This window comes from Nanorana parkeri, unplaced genomic scaffold (genome assembly GCF_000935625.1).
Source record: "Nanorana parkeri isolate BGI_ZX_2015 unplaced genomic scaffold, ASM93562v1 scaffold132, whole genome shotgun sequence".
In the NCBI taxonomy this organism is placed as follows: Eukaryota; Metazoa; Chordata; class Amphibia; order Anura; family Dicroglossidae; genus Nanorana; species Nanorana parkeri.
In genome coordinates, this window is record NW_017306400.1 from 499,865 (window position 1) to 521,178 (window position 21,314).

At 39.7% G+C, this 21,314-nt stretch overlaps 1 protein-coding gene across 1 annotated transcript in view; it reads right to left on the reverse strand.

Moving 5' to 3' along the window:
• Nucleotides 1–21,314, reverse strand: part of LOC108784922 (dynein heavy chain 3, axonemal-like) — an 899,093-nt gene that overhangs the window by 424,089 nt on the left and 453,690 nt on the right. Inside the window, exons 35-36 of the mRNA XM_018553871.1 lie at nucleotides 15,813–15,943; nucleotides 11,741–11,841 (exon numbers count right to left, since the gene is read on the reverse strand). Of these exons, the coding sequence (XP_018409373.1) occupies nucleotides 11,741–11,841; nucleotides 15,813–15,943 (232 nt within the window). The remainder of the gene's footprint in view (nucleotides 1–11,740; nucleotides 11,842–15,812; nucleotides 15,944–21,314) is intronic.

A 21,314-nucleotide genomic window follows, 5' to 3' on the forward strand; every position in this document is an offset into this window, starting at 1 on the left:
TATGTGATAGCAAAATATGTGACAGGTCCTCTTTATGGAGACATCAGGGGTCTCCAAGACCCCTAATGTCACCTAGGACCCCCCAAAAGAAGCTGATGAAGCAGAGATCTGCTCCATCAGCTTCTTTCCAGCTTCTGAAGCTGGAGAGTGACACAAGAATGCGGAAGTGATGTATTATACAACACTTCCGCATTCTTGCAGAGGAGAGGGGACCGGAGGGAGCTCGTGTACCGAGCTCTCTCTGATCCCCTGTGTCACAGGCGACATGCTGATCCCGGGCTCGCACCGGGCACAGCGGCGCCCGGGACAATGGCGGGGGGGACAGCAGTGGGAGGGGGGGCCGCACCGATCATCGCTAAATACAAGCGATCCGCCGGCTTTACAGCCGGCGGATCGCATGTATATTAACGGGCATCGCTGCCCGTTTTTAAATTGCGGCCATTTCCCGCTCGCGTGCTTGCGCCCGGCGGTGTGCGCAAGGGGGCGTGTCTGAGCGGACGTCTAAAGACGCCTGCTCAGATCTAGAGAGCTCCTGGCCGGCCGTTTTTTTACTGCGGCCGGCCCGGAGGCAGTTAAAGGCCTCATTTCTTTTTCTGAAAACAGTAAATTGATGAGCTTTGACAAAAAGCTGTAATTTTGTTTCGTCTGTCCACAGCATACTCTCCCAAAAGGATTTTGGCTTCCTCGGGTAAGTTTTGGCAAACTCCAATCTGGCTTTTTATGTTTCTGTGTCAGCAGTGGTGTCCTCCTGGGTCTCCTACCATAGCGTCCCTTTCCATTCAAATGGCAACGTATAGTGCGAGCTGACACAGTTGTACCCTGTGCCTAAAGGTCAGCTTGAATTTGTCTAGAAGTTGATGGAGGCTCTTCATCCACCATTCGAACAATCCTTTGTTGCAATATTTGACCAATTGTTCTCTTTCGTCCATCTCCAGGGAGATTACCTTAAGTGCCATGGGCTGTAAACTTCTTGACAATGTTGTGCACAGTGCACACAGGAACATTTAGATTTCTGGAGATGGACTTGTAACCTTGAGATTGTCCATGCTTTTCCACAAAAACTTGCCAATAATTTTGTCTAGTCCATTTTTTTAGTTTTGCGTGGAATGTGTCAGATTTGACTTGTTTTCTCCACTTTTAATTGTCATACCAATACAAACAAAATAAATAAACATAAGAATGCCTAAACATTTGTAAGTGCAACAATTGTCTGCGTGAAGAGGGCATTATCTGACAGAAATGCAAGTGTGCCAATATTTTTGTTCATGTATCATACATTCATTTATATTCTTCTCTGCAAGAAACTCAAGTAAAACTTTTTTAATTTAAGTTTTTGTGATCATCGAGACACAGTACTAAACAACTTAACACAGAACAACCTGGTGTTTTGTCAAATGTTTCCTACTTTCCTAACAAAAAGGATTAGTAAACCATATTGTTATCTATCAATTTCTATATTTATATTTTAGGGATTCAGTCCACCACATTGTGTTGTATCCCTGAACTGTAATAAGCATCTATTTATCACAATGTATTATTTTTTAAATAAATGCACATGTAAAATAATAATTTACACTTTGCTATAAATGTATCTGCTGCAGACAGTCCTACACATATATACACTATATATATACACAGTAAATTCTAACCTGTAAACCTACTTTAGAACAATTATAACAACCTAGATAGCCTATTCAAGTTAAAAATGAAATAACCTTTTCCTAGATTAACAGGCAGAAAATGAATAACATGTCAGTGCATTGAAAATGTCTACTAATGCAAATCTATTGATTGAACCAGATGAAGGTTTGCTAATTATAGGATTACCAATCTCATCACTTTGTGAGCCAGGAAGACAATTTTGATATAGAACATCAATAAGCTTAGCAAAGTTTAGATTAAATGATTTATTGGCCACTGCTGCACATTGATATAACTTCTGTAATTGGTATTATAAAGTGCTTTGAATTGCCAACAAAAACAATTTACAGTTTCTAACAGCAGTTATGTGGACAACCAATTCCATTTCATCTAACAGTAAAGATGCACTATATGTATAGATTTCAAGAATAGAAGTGTCCTGCATAACCTTACTGTTTTTGTAACCGACAGGACTGGTGTCGCAGGTAATTGGTAGATGAAGAGTATACTTTACAGACATGGTTGCAGCATTATTTTTTAGTGTCATATAAATAGGACTGTTAGGCCCCATTCACACCAGAGCATTTTGTAGCTAAATGCCTAGGAGCTACAATGCTCAACAGTAGGAATCCCATTGTTTTTAATGACCCCTGTTCACATCTGAGTGCTTTGTAATGTGTAGCAAAATGTTTGTAATTGAAAAAACATAATTTGAGGCAGAATTGAGCACTTTGGCCTCAATTAAATCACGTGACAAATATCTAAAAAAAAAAAGTAACGCACATTCACACTTTTATGCTGACTAACTATCTTTTTATTGGCTGAAAAACCCCAAAAAACTTAAAAAATGACCAAACATGCACAGGTCACGTATGAATGGGGCCTTAGAAGTGATTGTTGTCATTTTATAAGTGCTTCACCTAATCACTATATATAGGCCTTTAAATGATTGGCAGGCATTTATTCATCACGTATCTATCAATATGCTGCCATGGGTCCTGAATCAGATTAGATGTATACTGGTCAGGAGCGGTATACTGGTCAGGAGCAGCTATTAACAGCCCACTATGTGCAAATGTTGACACCAGTTTGGGCATCACTGTGTAGAGTTGAACCATACTGCAGTAATGAGTACTTCTGGGAGCCAGTTGCAGTTATTTTTTCACCAGTACCACAGACCATACAATGGAGTGGTGACCACAGTGTTCTAGAGTGCCATTTTTAAAAACAATTTTTTGTGCACATAGCCACTTCACCTCCCTTGTGCTGCACATTTGCATATTAACCCCCTCATCTCTATCTTCCCAGTGTATGCAACCTGTACATGAACTCCATCACCTCTTCCCTCTGTGTTTGACCTATTAATTAATGATGCTCTGAATTGAGAACACCATTACCAAGCTGCATGTTGTAACCACCTCAATACCAGTATGTTTCTTCATATCCAAAATTTGTGGCAAAAAATTAGACCTTGGGGTGTCCACTTTCCAAAATGGGTCATTCTGATGATGTTCATAATGTCCAGGCCTTTTTATTCGATTTGTTTTTTAACAGTAAGGGTAAAAGTTGTTTTTTTCAAAATGTTTGGTCTTTTTTTTTTAAACTGTGGTTGATAAATACCACTAAAATAAAGCTTTATCGGCCATAAAAAATAATATAAAATTCATGTTAGCATAAGCATGACCGAGTAGTTGTCAGTCACACTATCACACCACTGAAAACTGAAACTGGCCTGATAATGAAGGGGTATATAGAGGCTGGTATTAAAGTGGTTAAACTGCCAAAAAATTGTGCAGTTTCTCAGCAGTCAATCTTTTTCTCTATAAAAACACTTGTTTCCAAATATTGAAATATACTGATCATAGCACACTAAAAATATTTTTTTGGGGTAAATGGCTTAAGCAAGTGTGCCTAATCACAGTACCAAACAACTTGTATTATAGAGAGGTAAAATTCTCTTCCTTAGCCTAAAATATTTTTGTGTTAGTTTGATTGAATCTTACTATGAGATACCACATTCCCTGGTAAGTCATACTAGAAAACAGCCAATTAAAAAGGATGCATTTTCAAGGAGGACTTCTCATGTTAGAGAGATTTACTTACAGAAAGTGAGTGGGAATGTCCCCAAAGGTACACAGACAGAAAAAAGAAATGACTGACATTTTAATCAATCCACAATCTATTTGAAACTAACTAGAAAGTGTTTGCTTTAGATATTATTTGAATAGAAAAGGGGTGTATGTGGGGGGTGGCAAATACTCTATCTGGCCAGTTACATTGACCAGAAAGTTGTTTGATTAGCTGAATACAGGAGTATTGAAAATGTCACTCTTATTTTAATTGAATAGTCAATGCATAACAGTAATTTGTTATATTTAGAATTTCCCATATTTGACCATGGAGGAGTGCAATAAGTAATTTTGAAAGGTTCACCTTATATACACTGTATTGTACTCATTCATAAATAAAACTAAAGGCTACCTACATTATGGTAATGCAAATGTTCTTATGTGGTTATATTATAGTCATGCATAAGAATTTATTAATATTAACTAAAAAAACAGCTGGCAAGCATAATAAGAACCACATCCTTATTCATAAGTCCTTTCTATACTAAAGGGCCTGAGGAGAGGCCAAGCAGCCTCAGCGAAAACCATAGCCTCGTACATGGTGAAGGCCATCCAGAAAGCCTATTCGATAAGAGGCTTTCCAGTTCCAGCGGAGATCCGGGCTCACTCCACTAGGGGTGTCGCAGCATCCTGGGCAGCTTTCTCCAGAGTCTCTGCAGAGACCGTATGCAAGGCAGCAACATGGTCCTCCAGTCACACCTTCGTGAACCACTACCGAATCGATCCTTTGAAACTGACGACCTTGGCCTTTGGCAGAGCCATTATCTCTTCTAGCACTGGCATTTATGATTTTTTATATGCTTTATTAAATTTATATTGAGCATCCCACCCTGGTGATCATTATTTCCCGTTGTGTGCTGCCATGATGCGCCAGGAAAACGGAAGATTGTATACTTACCTTCGGTAATCTTCCTTTCCTGGTGCATCTTCATGGCAGCACACCTCTTCCCACCCTTCCATGGCTCGTGATTGTTACATGAATACTGTGGGCGGTGGGGAGCCTAAACTTGTAATTGACTTGTCCTATGGGGTTACGGGGCGGAGCATTAACCCGTTGTTTGCTGCCATGAAGATGCATCAGGAAAGGAAGATTACCGAAGGTAAGTATCTATCTATCTATCTAGATAGCTATATAGATCTATAGATATCTATAGATCTATATATGTCTGAATATATATAGATCTATCTAGCTACATAGATATATATATATATATATATACACAGGGCTCAAAAAATCCACTCGTCCGCTCGTCTGTGACGAGAGGACGGTGGAGCCTGACGAGCAGCTTCCGGGCCGGCCGTTGTAATTACACGGGCGGCCGGGAGCTTTACAGTCAAGCGATCGAGCGACGCTCCATCGCTTGTATCAGCAGCTGTCACTGCCAGTCCCGAGATCGGCTGTGCCCGATGCGGCTCTGTGACAGGAGATCAAAGGGAGTTCAGTACACAAACTCCCTTTGATCTCCTCTCAGTCCCCGAATGCAGGAAGTGATAATTTCCTTTAAATTCATTGTATATGTTTGCTCTAGTCTCGTATTATTTTGCTGGTTGCTGGCATAGTATCTTGATAGGGCACAAAGTTCTGTGTCTACAGTACATGAGGTTTAGAGGATTGGCAAAAATAATTTTTTGTGTTTTTTTTTTGCTGTGGCTTAAAAATAGAAATGGAGTAACTAAATATCCCTACAGTAATCTGCATTTTATTGTTTCCTTTTATTTAGATTCCATTGTGGGCAATATTTACCTCTGCAACACCAAGTTTTCTAATTCTCCATGTTATCTTTTCTGGCTAATTGTCATAATAACTTTGGTTATTTTAGAGAGCGTGAACATGTTTAATGCTACAATGGACTACTAATGGCAGCAATTTCTAAAATTGTTTTCAGGAAGAGAAAAGGAAGAATTACAACTGAATTTTGTTGTACAAGAGGAAGTATTTTCTTAGGAGTTTTACTATCTCTGCAGGACGTTTGTTTGTGCTATTTGTGTGCTTATATTTTTATTGAATATGTTTTTATTGAAGTTTTGTATACAAGCTTTAAAGTTGTTAATGAGTAGAACAATAGACGAGATACAAAAACCTTAATAGACAGGTACCAGCAATGCAGTGAGGTGATGTAAGTACATTAAGAATGACAATCCATGAGCTAGGTCTGTGAACATTGTACATGTGTGATTCGTTTCTTTCTAAATTGAAATTCATACGAATTTTCCGAAATTTGAACATTCATATGCATCCGAACTTCCAAAAAACAATGAATCCGAATATATCCAAATTTTCCGATGCATCCAAAAATTATTTGAATGTCATTCTGAAGGAAATTATGTCCATACCAGACACTTTAGGTCTGGTCGGAGTTTTAGGGGGCCCCAACACCAAAAAAAAAAGCATGGGGTCCCCTAAAATTCCTTAATTCCTTACAAGACTCTTGATATGAGCAGCAGCCTGGCAGAGCAAGACAGGGGGAACAAGCTATGTTTTGACATATGGAAAGTACTCACAAACAGGAAATGGCTGATTAATAGGAGGGCCTTCAGTTCTTCCAATAGCATCTGGACACAGATGACCCCCTGGCAAAGCACCTTGTCCCCATGTTGTTGAGGGCAATGGCCTTTTCCCCATAACCCTGGCCCAGTGGAGTGAGTCATGAGGTCATGGGACTTGTGCCGCCCCTGTGTTGACATGCGGAAGAAGAGTTGGTATTATGACAGTTCTGCTTCTGAATGTCAACCAATTTGACATTCTGGTCAGAGCTGTCATTTTGCGAGAGTTAATCGGAATTGGTCATGTCGGCAATTCTTTCTTTCGGTGAGTCGATGGCCGTCGCCCATAGTGATTGACTTGGATCTAGATTGCTGGACGACATGATTAACCTGTGGATTACATCGATGGACTTTTTTTTAATAAAAGACTTGTCATAAGCCTGTGTTATGTTTTTTTTTTTTCAAATAAAGGACTTTTTATTGTTTATTTACAATTTTACTGTATTTGGTTAATGAGTAGGGGTAACAACTACCCCTTCATCATTTATAAGGGGGGGCAGTATCTGGGTGTCCTCTTTATGAAAGGGGCACCCAGATTCCTAAAAGCCCCCTGCCCGCAGACCCCCAACACCACCAAAGTTAAATGTCTGCATCACAATTTGGCATGCACATACAGATGTTCACATGCATACCAATTGTGATCTCTGAACCTATTTAGCTGATTATACACTGTGAGATAATACACATAAGACACATAAGTTTGGCATGCATGTTGAACATCTAAATATTGCTGCTTTTGTGCCCTTGTCCTATAAGGTTCCCCTTGGAATGCACCTGTCAGTACTATAAACTAAACAAAATAAAACCAACACGACTGGCTCTCTAAAAAAAATGAAATGCCCTTGCACAGAGCCAAATGGTATAACAAAATGCCCTGTATTCTATGTTATTGTAGGAAAGAAGGCAGGGTATGTACCGGTACATACCATGGGAATCCCTATTGTAAGTATTAGTGTATGGAATTTCATGCTGGGCTAGTGCTTGAACCTCTGTGCATGTGTACACATTTACGCACATAGGTGCTACAAATACCACTTGGTGTAAAGCTCACAAAGGCTTTTTACAAATTAATAACCATGCTTACTTGACGCTGCTTTTTTTCCTACATAGTGTACTAACAGCAGTTGGATACACCCAAAAACAATTCAGAAATTCATGTTTTTAATCAAAGCTGAAGTTTAGTGAAACATGTTTTTGGGCATACTGCAGCAGCAGCAACATAACTTACCTCTCATGAAATCTATCCTACATCCTCCTGGCTGCTGCTGCTGCTGTAGAAATGATCGCTTCACTGCAGTGAACAGTGGTTGTCACAAATTACAATTCTTCCCGTGCAGACCTAGTTTGTGTCACATTATGAAGAACACAGGAGACATTGGTTCCCAACTTTCAGCAGTGCACAGAGATGATCAACCTTTGAAGAAGGTCTGCAGCCATTGCTATCAAACCACAAGATGAGGCTGTGTTAAAGTGGTGAAGGCATGGTCTTGTGGACCCGGGGGACATGTGCTGCTGAGTATGTGGGACTAGAAGTGGGTGAAAGGGCAGCCGGGGGGGTGACAGGCCCCTTCCTGGCCGTGGGCACTCGCAAATATTTAAAATTTTAACTCATCAGTCCAGAGCACTTGCTGCCATTTGTTTGCATCCCAGTTTCCATATTTGTGTGCAGTTGAGTTGCTTAGCCTTGTCTCCACATCAGAGATATGGCTTTTTGGCCGCAAGGCTGCAGAAAAATGGCAGCAAATGCTCTGGACTAATATTTGAAATATAGGCTGTAGTTGGAGGCAGTTTGTTTGCTAAAGGGCTAGAGAGCAGTACAATAATGTATGTCTGCAGGCAACAGTGAAGTATGGGGGAGGTTCCTTGCAAGTCTGGGGCTGCATTTCTGCTAATGGAGTTGGAGATTTGGTCAGAATCAATGGTGTCCTCAATGCTGAGAAATACAAGCAGATACTTATCCATCATGCCATAACATCAGGGAGGCATGTGATTAGCCCTAAATTGCCCCAGCAGGACAACACCCCAAACATACAGCCAATGTCATTAAGAACTATCTTCAGCGTAAGGAAGAACACGGAGTCCTGGAAGTGATGGTTTGGCCCCCACAGAGTCCTGATCACAACATCGAGTCTGTCTGGGATTACATGAAGAGACAGAACAATTTAAGGCAATCTACATCCACAGAAGATCTGTGGTTAGTTCTCCAAGATGTTTGGAACAACCTACCTGCCGAGTTCCTTCAAAAACTGTATGCAAGTGTACCTAGAAGAATTGATGCCATTTTGGCAAAAAAGGCAAAGGGTGGACACACCAAATATTGATTGGATTTGGATGTCTCAGCTGTTCATTTACTTTCTATTTTGTTAATTTATACAAATAAACTATTAAAACTTTTATTTCTGAAAGCTTTCCTACTTTACAGCATTTTCACGCCTGCCTAAAACATTTGCACAGTACTGTATACCCCTCTGACATTTACCTGTTGTTAATATGCATTGTGTACATGCATTTTTGTAGGGAAATTTGAGGGTGGGGGTGGTGTTTTTCGAGTAGGACAGGTTTACTCTGTGACTGTACTTATACTTGTTTTTTTATACTCTTAGTCTACACTCACACTATATGTTAATGTGCGATCTTGGATTCCTGCAGCAGGAACCTATGTATTTCTGTGGCAGGAATCCCAAATGTGTCCGGAGCCTATTCCAGACTGCATGTAATCATATCACATACAATTACAATCAGGCTGCCACATACAGGTGCGCCCACTTGCACCAGGTCATTAACTCTGTGGACTCTAATGTGAAGGTGGGACTCTGATGTAAGGGGGGACTCTGATGTAAGGGGGGCAACTAGGGCTCTGATGTAAGGGGGGCAACTAGGGGCTCTGATGTAATGTTAGAATGAGTTCTGGGGACTCTGATGGAAGAAAAGGACTCTGGGGGCCCTGATGTAAGGGGGAACTCGGCTAAAATAGGTTGATGCAGGCTCTGTGATTGTGCTCTGCTGAGCACAGAAAATGAAGCTAAAAAAACTGACTTTGATCACATCATAAACTAATTTGCAGCAGTGAAAGCAAGAAAGGTGTAGTTATAATTTTCATGCTGTTTTACAGTGGTGTTCAGTACCCCCCCACTTGATCCCCCATCTGTAAGCACCTTATTTTTGTTGACCTATTATACACCTGGCATTGTGCCTTTTTGTCAACTTTGCATATGTTTCCTGACCAGTGGCATCACATTTGAAATCTGCTCTTGCAGAGATATATTCTAGAACATTCTCATGAAGGGTGAGTGTTGGCAAAAGGTAGTCCCAGACTTTTCCATCTCTGTGAACCACCTACTTAAGGATGGTTTTTAAAATCTTGTTGAAGCATTCGACCAGGCCATCAATCATGGACATTTGCAGCTGCTTATTCTGAAACTGCTTGCACTTATCTGCCATAACCCTCAAGTTTAGTCAGTAAGAATTTCTTCAGGATAAACTATTCTAGTAAATATTTGGAACAGTTCTTTGGCAACTGTTTTGGATGAGGTATTTCATAGAGGAACAGCTTCAAGGTACCATGTACCATAACTGTGGACCACTACAGTGTATTGGTGTCCTTGGGCAGATTTCACCAAGAGGTCTACCAAATCCATTGCTATACATTCAAACAAAACAGTAAACTGCCAGGTGGCACAAGTACAGCTTTTCTATAACACAGCTTTCAATCCTGGTCTGTAGAACTCGTTTTTTTTCAGCTCCCTGATTCCCCCCAAAACATCATTAGGGACCAGATTGAGGAACTTTTATCTATACTGCTGGCATACCAATAGTTGCTTAAAAATGTTTTCCTGAACCTTGGTAACCTGATAAAGTAGGTCATTTTTTGCCGTGAAATTAGGTGATCTCTCTTTTTTGCACAGCAGCTCCCCATAAACTTTTATTTGAAAACAGGGGGAGGTTTTCTTTAGTCAATAAACACTTCCTGTCCTAGAATAACAATGCTGCTTTTCCATAAATGCAGTACAATTAGGTTTACCCGGTTAAAAATGAAGGAAAAAAGTAAAAAAAAAGACTAATGCAGCCACCAAATAAATTGGTAAGCTGCTACTGTATATGTATATTTTTATCTTGGGTTTAGATACACTTATATTCTTCAATAATATTGTGGTGGTGCCAATAACCTAGAACCCAGTCTTGAGCACCAAATGATAGAAATGTTACCAGCTTTTCAACTGCACATTATAGGCTACAAACTACGTGCCCAGCTTTTCCTCTGTAAAACGGTCCCTGTATGTGAAACATTTTGCATTACTGTGGAAAAATATTCACTTTCCTTGTTCTGTTATTAAAACTAAACTCCGGTCAGCCTTTACATTTGCTGTTTGGATGACCTCCCCACAGCATAATTTTTAAATGTCTGTTGTATGGAGCATGAAATGCAAAACAAAAATATATGATTTTAAAACAATTGCTGTTTCCCATTGCCAGTAAGAAGGGAAGCAACCTTTCTATGTTGGTTAACAGATATCTTAAGCAAAACAAAACTTTTTGGTTTGGAGGAAAATGTTTTGCTAAAACAATATCACAAGTAAATATTACAAAAATCTCTTGAAACACCCTTTCCAAGTTCACCCTGTGACATACAAGTGCTAAGTTTCATAAATACTTTAAAACAATGAATCTTTTCGGTGCACACCAATCTTTTTATGTGCAAAATTTGCATGGAAAAGTTAAAGTTAATTCAATTAAAAATAAAAATAAATGTGCTGTCTTAGATTCTTGTGTAGTAATGTTTCTAATTGCTATAATTAATTTATAAACCGATACAACAATCCATTATGCTTCACCACTAAATGGGACCCAAGTTGCTTTGTTCTTCAGTAAAACAGCAATGCAGCAGCTAATATGAAATTCAAGAGTTTATGTTGTATTATTCAAATCTACCTTTTAACATAAACAGATGATATTATATTACTATACAGGAACATAATATCTCGACTGCAAAAACATTAATATCTCTGTTAAGGTCATACTGATCCCAGAGGAATACCAGTGGAATATTTAAATCAGATAGCATTTTAGAATCACAGTTTTATAAACACACTACAAAAATGAATGTCTAAAAGTCTTGAAGAAACATACTCTGAGTCACACATTCTAAAAACAGGAACAACACAGGTAAAGGGAGGTAGTAGGAAAGTGATATTATATATAAAATATGGAGAAAAAAAACCAGACAAATCCTAATGTATAGTTATCACATTACTGCACTTAAATATATAGTATGTTTTCATATAATTCCCACTGACATGTTAATGTTCATAGTTAGCTTATAAAAGGTAAATCTTGCTGCCATATCAACTGTGAAGATCTGATTGTCATACAATGTCTGTAACTAGTATAAGATGGGTGTTAAAGTCTTGAAAACTGAGATTACCTACCTGCTCACAGTAGCTGGTGATGCCTGCTCAAGATCTAGCACCTCAAAGATCATGTTCTGCTGTGGACTCATTTGAATAATTTCTCCACTCATTAGGCAAAGCTAAAAGAATTTGGAAAATATTAAAGTAATGAATGGTCAGGGTCTACCTTTAATCTTTCCAGGTCTACATGTCAAATACAAACTTCGAGCCTCCAGAAGGACAGACATTAAAAGAAATACCAAAACACCTCACGCAACATGTCTCAGTACAAAAAGAGCATCATCTCTAATCTAAGATGCTAATGGTTGGCCAAACTCCATAAGACAATTCCCTAATCAGTAAGTCAAGCTAGACATCTACAAATTATCTTACTCAAATTGTATAGGTACAGCTAAGGCTGTGATATTATGATAGTTTCCATTCTTCATCTTTAAGCAATCATCCTTCACTGATCATTTAGACCAGGGGTCAGCAACCTTAAACACTCAAAGAGCCATTTGGACCTGTTTCCCACAGAAAAGAAAACTCCGGGAGCCACAAAACCCTATTGGCATCTAAAATGAAGATAACACGGCACTTATCATTATTTTTACCTTTATGCTATGTATAGCATGTATATAGGTATATGTGGGCTTAGTAACGCACTGGACTCTGGGCTTAGTAACGCACTCCCCCCCCCCATGCTCCTCATTCGGACTCACCTGACAAAAGCCTCACAGCCAGCATCCCAGCCAGACGGTGTGCACTGCAGGGGGCGGGGCATGTGACACACTTTTCCTCTCCCGCCGCCTGTTACTAGAGACTCGGCTGGGAGAGGAGGTGAGTCACAAGACCCGCCACCTCACCGAGAAGCCCATCGGCAGTACGGGGCCCCGAGACCCTGCACTGCCGCATATTCCACCAGGGGGGGTGCCCAGGGCCGGACCTCACTGGGGCCCCACCCCACAACCTCAGCCCCTGCAGCCCCAGGGGTAGTTCTGACCCTGGACAGGGAGCCGCAGCAGAGGGATAAAAGAGCCACATGCGGCTCCGGAGCCGCAGGTTGCTGACCCCTGATTTAGACAATAGCTATTCCATAAAACAGTTCATCACTTGCTCAAACAACCATGTAGTATATGGTCTAAAATGCCTGTGCAATTTACTATATATCGGCCGTACCATCCACCTGTTAAGAAAAAGGATAGGGGACCACAGACGCTTTATTGCTGAAGGCAACTGTGACCACAGTGTCCCCAGACATTTCACCATAAAACACAGCATACGCATACAGGATTTACGTGTTTTTGCTGTAGAACACATTCCTGACCACTTCTCCCCAGCCGTGCGCTTCCAAAAGTTATGTAGACAAGAAACTTTTTGGTTCTACAAACTCAATACTCTCGCTCCAACAGGGTTGAACGAGGAATTGGAAATTTTAACCATTTTATAACTCATTGAGGCCCACCTAAGGCTCTGGACACACGGTTGAATCGGCTTCGATCTCTTATAGATTTCCGTGTCCATTATCACGAGCACAGGTCTCTCATAGGCATTTACTATCAGCCCGAGCCGCATGCTTATACAGAAACCAGATCACTTTTGTGCTCTTGCCCCATCTTCCCATTTCTTTTTTAATCCCCCTATACATTTTAATTCCTACCACTTTCATAATCAACATACATTTTTAAATCCTACAATTTTTAAATTATATTAATTTATAATTTGTATTAATTTTATACTTTTTATCATCTAGGCTCCAATTTACCCCCAAATTCTTCAACTTTATACTATGAATATTAAATAAACCTCTCCTTATACAGACTATCCTCAATATAAGCTCCAAGCTATTAATCAATATATAATAGCCCCTTCTTTCATACATATTCATGCATATATCCACATGCAAACTTGGAGTCACAGTCTTAGCACATCACCACGGAATTTTTTAACCCTTTTATTGAATGCCCTGCTCATCCCCTCTTGACTCAAAAGATCGTTCTTCATACTAAAAATTATCATGTCGCCCATAACGAATCACTCAGAGTTTCGATGCCCATACTTCAGTTTTATAATAAACTATTGATTTTCGTTTCCCTAAAATGCCTTATTCACAGTCTTTTAATTCTCTCCATCCCCACATTCAAGGCACACATGGAACCCACAGACATACATCGAGACTGAACAGCTTCCACTCACGGCGGTGCCGCTCACCGCCTCCAAACTCCGCCCAGCTGTCACATTTAAATTGGCGGTTTCCCGCCGCCGTTACACCATTCCGATTGAGCTTGACAAAGAGGTAACATCCTCAAAACCCGTTGATCCCGAGCATCCACCCACGACCTTACAAACCCGACCCCTCCTCACCTTACCACTATCCCGGCCGATTTGCCATCCCACATCATCACCACGGTACGGGCACTGGTCCAGTCACGTTCATTCACAGTTCGAGTTCTTCCACCCGCAGCTGCAGCCACAGCAGCCTAGCCAGACGTCAGTTCTCACATCGCCGGCACTTTACATTGCATTAGCGGGGACACGGACACACTGCGTGTGTCATCACCCACACCCCTGTCCACCCCTCTCCTCTTTCTTCCCTGAGATGAGCTACCCTAGGCAACATACCAGCCTTCATTGATTGTACACGTTGGACTTCACGATCTCCTCCACTGCTCTACATCCATCCGCTCCCGAGACCCACTCAAAGTAAGTGTTCCATCTCCTTCCGCTTCTCTCACTATGTTTAACTTAGGTTTATAGCCCCTTTAGCCTTGCGCCCTCACGTTTGTTTGATTCTTCATCTTTAGTGTCCCTATTAACATTTTAAGTTAAACTCCAGGTAAACAACTAATTATACATTAAAAATACATATGTGTATGTTTAACCAGTCTTATTATCTTGACATCACTGACAGATCGCATAGCTAAGTTACTCATCTTCTTTCTTTTCTCTGCAGTTAACCCATACAGCTTGGGCACCAGCCCACCTAAGTCTGATGTTAGACAATGAATGAACAGAAGTACACTGATTTTGTTGGAAATGCAAAAGCATACTGATTGTATTACTGACATTCAGAGATGTAATATTGTCTTTTGAGCTGTAGATGGTGCTGTAGTGCAATTATAGTCTCTATGCTTATGTATACTTATCTATGATACACAGGAAGTTCTATCTGTATGCTATATAATGCTGTGTTCAGATGTAATGTTCTTCTAAGCAAGTAAAACTTAATTTAGCATTCCTCAAGATCTCAGTGTTTCATCTAAACACATAACCAACAGATTTCACCTTCGTTCTCTGCCCTTCTGTAAGCATGTGCAAGAAGGGAGACTGAGAGCTCCACACAATCCTGCAGAGGCCCCGATCAGCTCTTAGTGATGCCCCTGCTCTCAAAGTTTGAGTCTGTGCAGAAGATTACTGAAGGCTACTATCAAAAGAGGTTTAGATACTACAGTTATAAGTAAAAATACATTTGATGATTTTTAAATCGTGTATAACTGCATTATGGTGTTTTTATATATGTCTGGAACTCAAATTTTAGGTTCAGTATGCTTTCTGGTACACAGATGCCCCAGGTCCTATGCACAGCATTATAATATATGACAACACTGAACCAAAGAGTAACAGCCAAATCAGGAAAGCAAAATGGGAACAGAATCAAGCAAACAATGAAGAAGCAGATATCTAATATACATCTCAAAGCAGTAAGCAGTGTTGGAGAAGCCTATAGTCAGGGTCAGCAGTAAAGGGCAGAAAATAGGCTGAACAGATGTTGCCAATATAGACAGGATACCAAAAGAGACAGGGCTGCTTTTTATCATAACATCCATGAACTCTCTAACAAGGGGCCCCACTAATCACAAAGCACACCTGGGGATGCCATTTTTAATATGCAGTAGACTAGCTATGCATGCCATGTCCTAGGGAACACACAGCATAATGAATAGCACAAAATGTATTTATGCTTTTGCCTACATATGCATAAAACAGCACAGTTTTTGAGTGGATTGATACTACTTAATGATGATTTAATACTTTACTACATAGTAAAGTAAGCAAGGCTAGACTTCAAATCAATAAAATCAATTACATCCATATAACGTATTATGTGTACCTTCTTGTTATCATCTAAGACTGTGTTCATATTTTCCACCCACACGGCATCTACTGGTCCATCAAATATACACCACTTCCGTCTTTTTGTGGTACAGGTAGCATGATTTCGAAAAACATTTGATAAAACCCCTGGAATAACATAAAAATCAATATACAATAATATATAGTTTGTTTGATATTAAATAAATAAACATCAGTAGTAAATCACATACCGCTGCTGCTACTGGTTTTCATCTATACTAAACATTGTTTTGTATGAGCTGTTTGTTCTAGGACCTAGATTTTAGTTTGCAGAGTCTACATAAGATAGATCAAGATTTTAAAAAGTGGATGTTACATTTGAAAGTTGTCACAGATACAGTATGATGTATAAGTAGCAAATTAAAACATATACAGGGTTATTCACAAAAGGATGAACAATTTGGAGAAGTCAGGAGAAGTGACCAATCTAGTACAACATAGCTGATTTGGAGAAATTCTCTAATTCAGCTCACTTTCCAGTTCAGATGTGTTGGCCTAGATTGTTCCCGTCTCCAGCCTTCTCCAAACTCTTCACCCTTTTGTGAATAACCCTGATAATGTATTGTTCAATATAGTGTACAATGTTAAGAAACAATAGTTGTTTGAAAGCCTGCTCAATATTTTATAATTTTAGAAAATATATTGCAACTCAAAATAAACATAAAAATGAAGATTTGCTGTTACAGGGAACATCTAGAAGTGTTAACTGTGCTGAAGCTATTACTTGAAAAATTTACCTTTTGTCTGGAATTACACCTGAAAAATAGCAGGGCACCTACTGGTAAGCCAGGATCCTATATATGGTGTGTAAACAGCCTCATAGCTGTATATATGCAGTATGAGATCTAAGGCACTGCTGCCACCGACTACTATTATCAGGAGATATGGAATGATATTTAATCACTACTGTACTGCTCACTGCTTCTTTCAAGATTGCTGCCTCCACAGAGAGACACAGAGTAGAACAAAACATGATAAGTCAGTTATGGGGAAAAGATTAGCTGCAAGATGACCACAGACAATACTGGTGACTAGTCCTTTGCCCTCTCCTTGCCTATTTTTAGGCATAACTTAATTTAGTGATAATAAGGATCATTATGGCAACTAACACACAGGCTATAGCTTAGTAAACTGAGCCGATGGTGTTATATATCTTATATATACCTAGATATATCTTATATATTTAGGTGACAGCAAAAGGCCTGAAGAGTGCAATAAGCTGAAGGGCCAGTGATACAGACTACAATGGTGTTCCTGGCTTTTACTTATTTTATCATATTTGGCATCACTTAAGGAAATGTCCTTCAGAACTGATTTATAACCTACCCATAAAGGAAAAATGAAGGCCATATCTCAGGTATCTCCTTGCAGCATCTGCACAAATACATTTCCTCCATACCTTACATAATTGTCGATAAGGAACATGATATTAGCACCTGCTCCTTTTTCAATTCTTTTTTGAAACAATAAGCACCATTTACCCACCTTATCTATCTGTCCCAAGTACACAGTATCCTTGAACCTTTCAATAATACCCTTTTAACCTCTACCTGTCCTTCACACATCAGTTCAAATCCAACTTTCATTGCCCTACTTCTTCCCTTTATACCTTATTATTTTAAAATAATACAAAATTACATTTTGAAATAAGCCCTGTATTTCTCAGAAAGACACTTAAATTTCATTATTTTGACAGTAGAATTACAAAAGCTTTGGGACATAAATGGGTTCCTTTATTACATCACTATGGCCTGAAGCCTTGGAGTTTATCAGAGGAGCAAGATATGCATTGCCTCTCTATGATAAGGGTTATCAGTTCCCTGCAAATATAAACAGATATGTTGCAGGCTGGCATCTGCCATACACTCATGAATAGTGGAACAATTTACATTTAATTCTCTTTGTCTGTATTCTCCTAAGCATGCATATCAAATAATAGATTGAGCAATTACTATTTGATATTTTGTATCACTCTCAGTTAAAAACAATGCATGTAATAGCTGCTTTTGTTTTAAAGATGTACGGACCTGCATCAGTGCACAAATAAATAGAAAAGGGAAGGCATAAATCTTTTTCTATGTGTTTATATTCCATGAAATGGAGATATGGTTTGACAGGTAAGAAAAGATAATGTGGACCTGTCATTCTGATGTAAAACCACAAATGTATCTCACATACATTACAGGTATTTATTTAAATGACTAATGAAAAGGGAAAATGCATAATTGATCTTATTTTATTTTCCAATGTGACAAACTTATAGGATATCAGTTGAATCTCTCTTTATTCATGCAGACTCTGGCATCAGACCAGTGATAAGTAAAATATTAAGTAGAGGAGGGATGGATGAATAGGTTAGATAAGGAAAGATATATAGAGACTGACAGACCCATACCAGAACACCACACAGGTATTGCCTACCTGAAGGGCTGCAAGCCACCCCCAATAAACAAACTGCAAGTCCTTTAGAACCAGGCAGGTGCTTCAGGAGGGGTGCCCTAAAAAGAAGGGCATCCCTTAAAAGACTAGCCAAGTTCTGAAGTATACAGGGTTCTTCTACCCAAATGGTGACTAAGAAGGCAAAGCAGAATTTGGCGGCTTTGATGCCAGCTAGCAGAACGCATGGGAGCTAGGTAATTTGCTGATCTTCCTGGTAAAAATGGTCTGTTGTACCATTTACGCATTTAAGTGGGTAAAAAACAATATTTTTCTAAATTAGATTTAGTTAAAAAAATATGACAGTAATATTTTTAGGTTAATTTTGCCATCATATGCTAGGTCATCATCTGTTAAAAAAGAATAGTTCAAGGAGGTGTTTTCAAGATTAGGATGACCTGGTATCTTTGATGGGTGAAGCTGCATTTTTTAGGGCCCATTCACACTTTTGCATGCATTAATGTGCACACTTTCATGCATGTATTTTCCAATCATTGATGTGCATTGTGTCAAGGCAGCCTAATCACTTTGAATGGGCTCTCAAGACACCTACATTATTTTTGGCAACCCAATGCACCACTACATTTACATATATGTTATTTGGTGAGTCTTATTGCAATTGTGTTTTTGTACTCAATATTTTCAATGAGGTGCCATTAGGAATTACTAGCAATACACCAATATGTATTAATGTTTAATTAAAATCATAAAAAAATGTAACGAAAGATAACTTCCAACACTTTGTAGAACTTTGGATTGTTATATTCTAACACAGGATAATTTTATTACTAATTGAAATTTACCTACTACAATGATATAGCCATTACACAGTGTACTTCATGCTCAGAAGTTATGAAAACAAGAAATACATTTCAGTACAAATGATTACTATTTGACTTAATTGGATTGTAACAACTCAACACTATTCCATACATTTTTGATTATTGTTACATTTTTACCCAACGGGTTGTCAAGAAACAGTTTCTATCAGATCATTTCAACATTAAAAATACATTAAGCCATTTCCTCCTGTGAAGCGGATAGCATAATTCTCAATAAGCTTCACTTTGTAAAATAAATATTGATATATATACCTGTAATCTGTAGTCTTTGATTTCACACAGCTTTACACTGTTTAAATTAAAAGTAGCCACAATATGTCTAGCAGAGGGTAATCAATTGCACATTTCTAATTAATACAATTATCAAACACCTGTTCCGCCCTACCGTTAGTGTCAGAAAATGAATCGGAATTTTGTAGCCAAATCATTTGAGTGTTCCTCTTTGTGGCTCCAGACTACCAGTATGCATGAAATTATAAACATTTTGAAAAGTGCTTAATGTGATACACTTAAAGATCTTACACAAGTGTGAAAATCTTGCTATCTACTCATGCAGATTCCCAGGCTTTCATTTACAAAAGTCATTGAGCTGCACATAGCATGCCATGTCAAATACTGGCATGCATGATGTGCTCTTGTAGATGTTTCCTCTCTTGATTGCTGTAAACATCCCATCTGGTATTCCAAGCCAGTATGAATAAGGGTCCCCACACACCTTACGATTATCGTACGATAATCGCGGGAAATCCCGCGATCGTACGATGATCGTAAGGTGTGTGGAAGCCGTGCGACCTCTACTACTGTAAAGTCGCATGACTTTAAACTTACGGACATGTTCGAAAACCCGCCGAGCATCGTACGATGTTCGGCGGGTTTGTGGCATGTCCGTACGATAACAGCCATACGGGGCGGTGTGCCCAAGCGCACACTGCCCGTTCGGCATTGCTGTCATCGGAAGCATCAGATGCAACATAGGCAGATTGTACGTTTTTTTAAGTACCTTACAACCATCGCAAGACAAAAGTCTTGCGATGGTTGTAAGGTGTGTGCCCAGCCCAAGAAACAGGCATGAACACTCAGCGGTGAGCCTATAATGAGTGCACCTGAAACAGCTGTCTCAGGTGGTAAACTTTCGGGGCAGCAAAATGAAAGGAAGATATTCAAAATTAATGATACAATGTCTGCGTATGTATATCTATATACAGTCTGTGTGTGTGTGTATATATATATATATATAAACGCAGAGCTAATTTACACAACATCACCTTGCAATTCATGCAGGGCTTTGCACAACACACCTGCTGGGTGTGTACACACTACAAAGGTGTCTAGATTCCACCAATAGATCATGCTGGGAGGGAACACACTACAGAGGTGTATACTTGTTCGTGGCGTGTTTATAAGGTTAGTAAATCAACCCCACTGATTCACTATGCTGCAACTTCACCACAGACTCACCTGGTAGAAGGATGCCCCAAAAAGTTACACAAATGTTTGAAAGAAAGGGCTTTTCTTTACATGAGCTTAGTGTTACACATATGTTTATTTCATTGGAACAAATCAACTTCAGCTGCATCACTTCCTGGCAAATAAGGGGGTTATTCACTAAAGAGCCAAGGATTTAGCCAAATGTTCGCCCAAACCTCACTCACTTTGGCTTCTGTATGCCCTATTCAAAATAGCCCATCCGACAGCTGAAGGTAGCTGAAGTAAACAGCCGAGCCGAATGAACATGCTTTGGCTCCACACAGCCGAACACATAGCCGGAGTGGGGAAAACAGTTCGCTGAAGCAGACTGAATCCCCTGCAAGTTGTCAAAAAACAAAATAAAACAAAACAGCATGGGGCTCCCCTCCAAAATCATACCAGACCCTTTAGGTCTGGAAAGAATGTAAGGGGTGAGCCCGATGTAAAAAAATAATAACATGCGTGGGGTTCCCCTACAAGTTCATACCAGACCCTTTGGGTCTGGTAGGAATTTTAAGGGGGACCCTAACACCCAAAAAAAAGGAGAAAGAAGGGGGTGCTTACTCAAATTCCAAACCAGACCCTTAATCCAAGCACTGGCCTGGCAGGGCAGGAAAGGGGGTGGGGTGCTCGGTCATGCCCCCCTCTCCCTGCACCATACCTGGCCACATGCCCTCGGGATTGGTAGGGTGCTTTTCCAAGGGAATCCCCCATACCGCTGATGAAAAAGGACT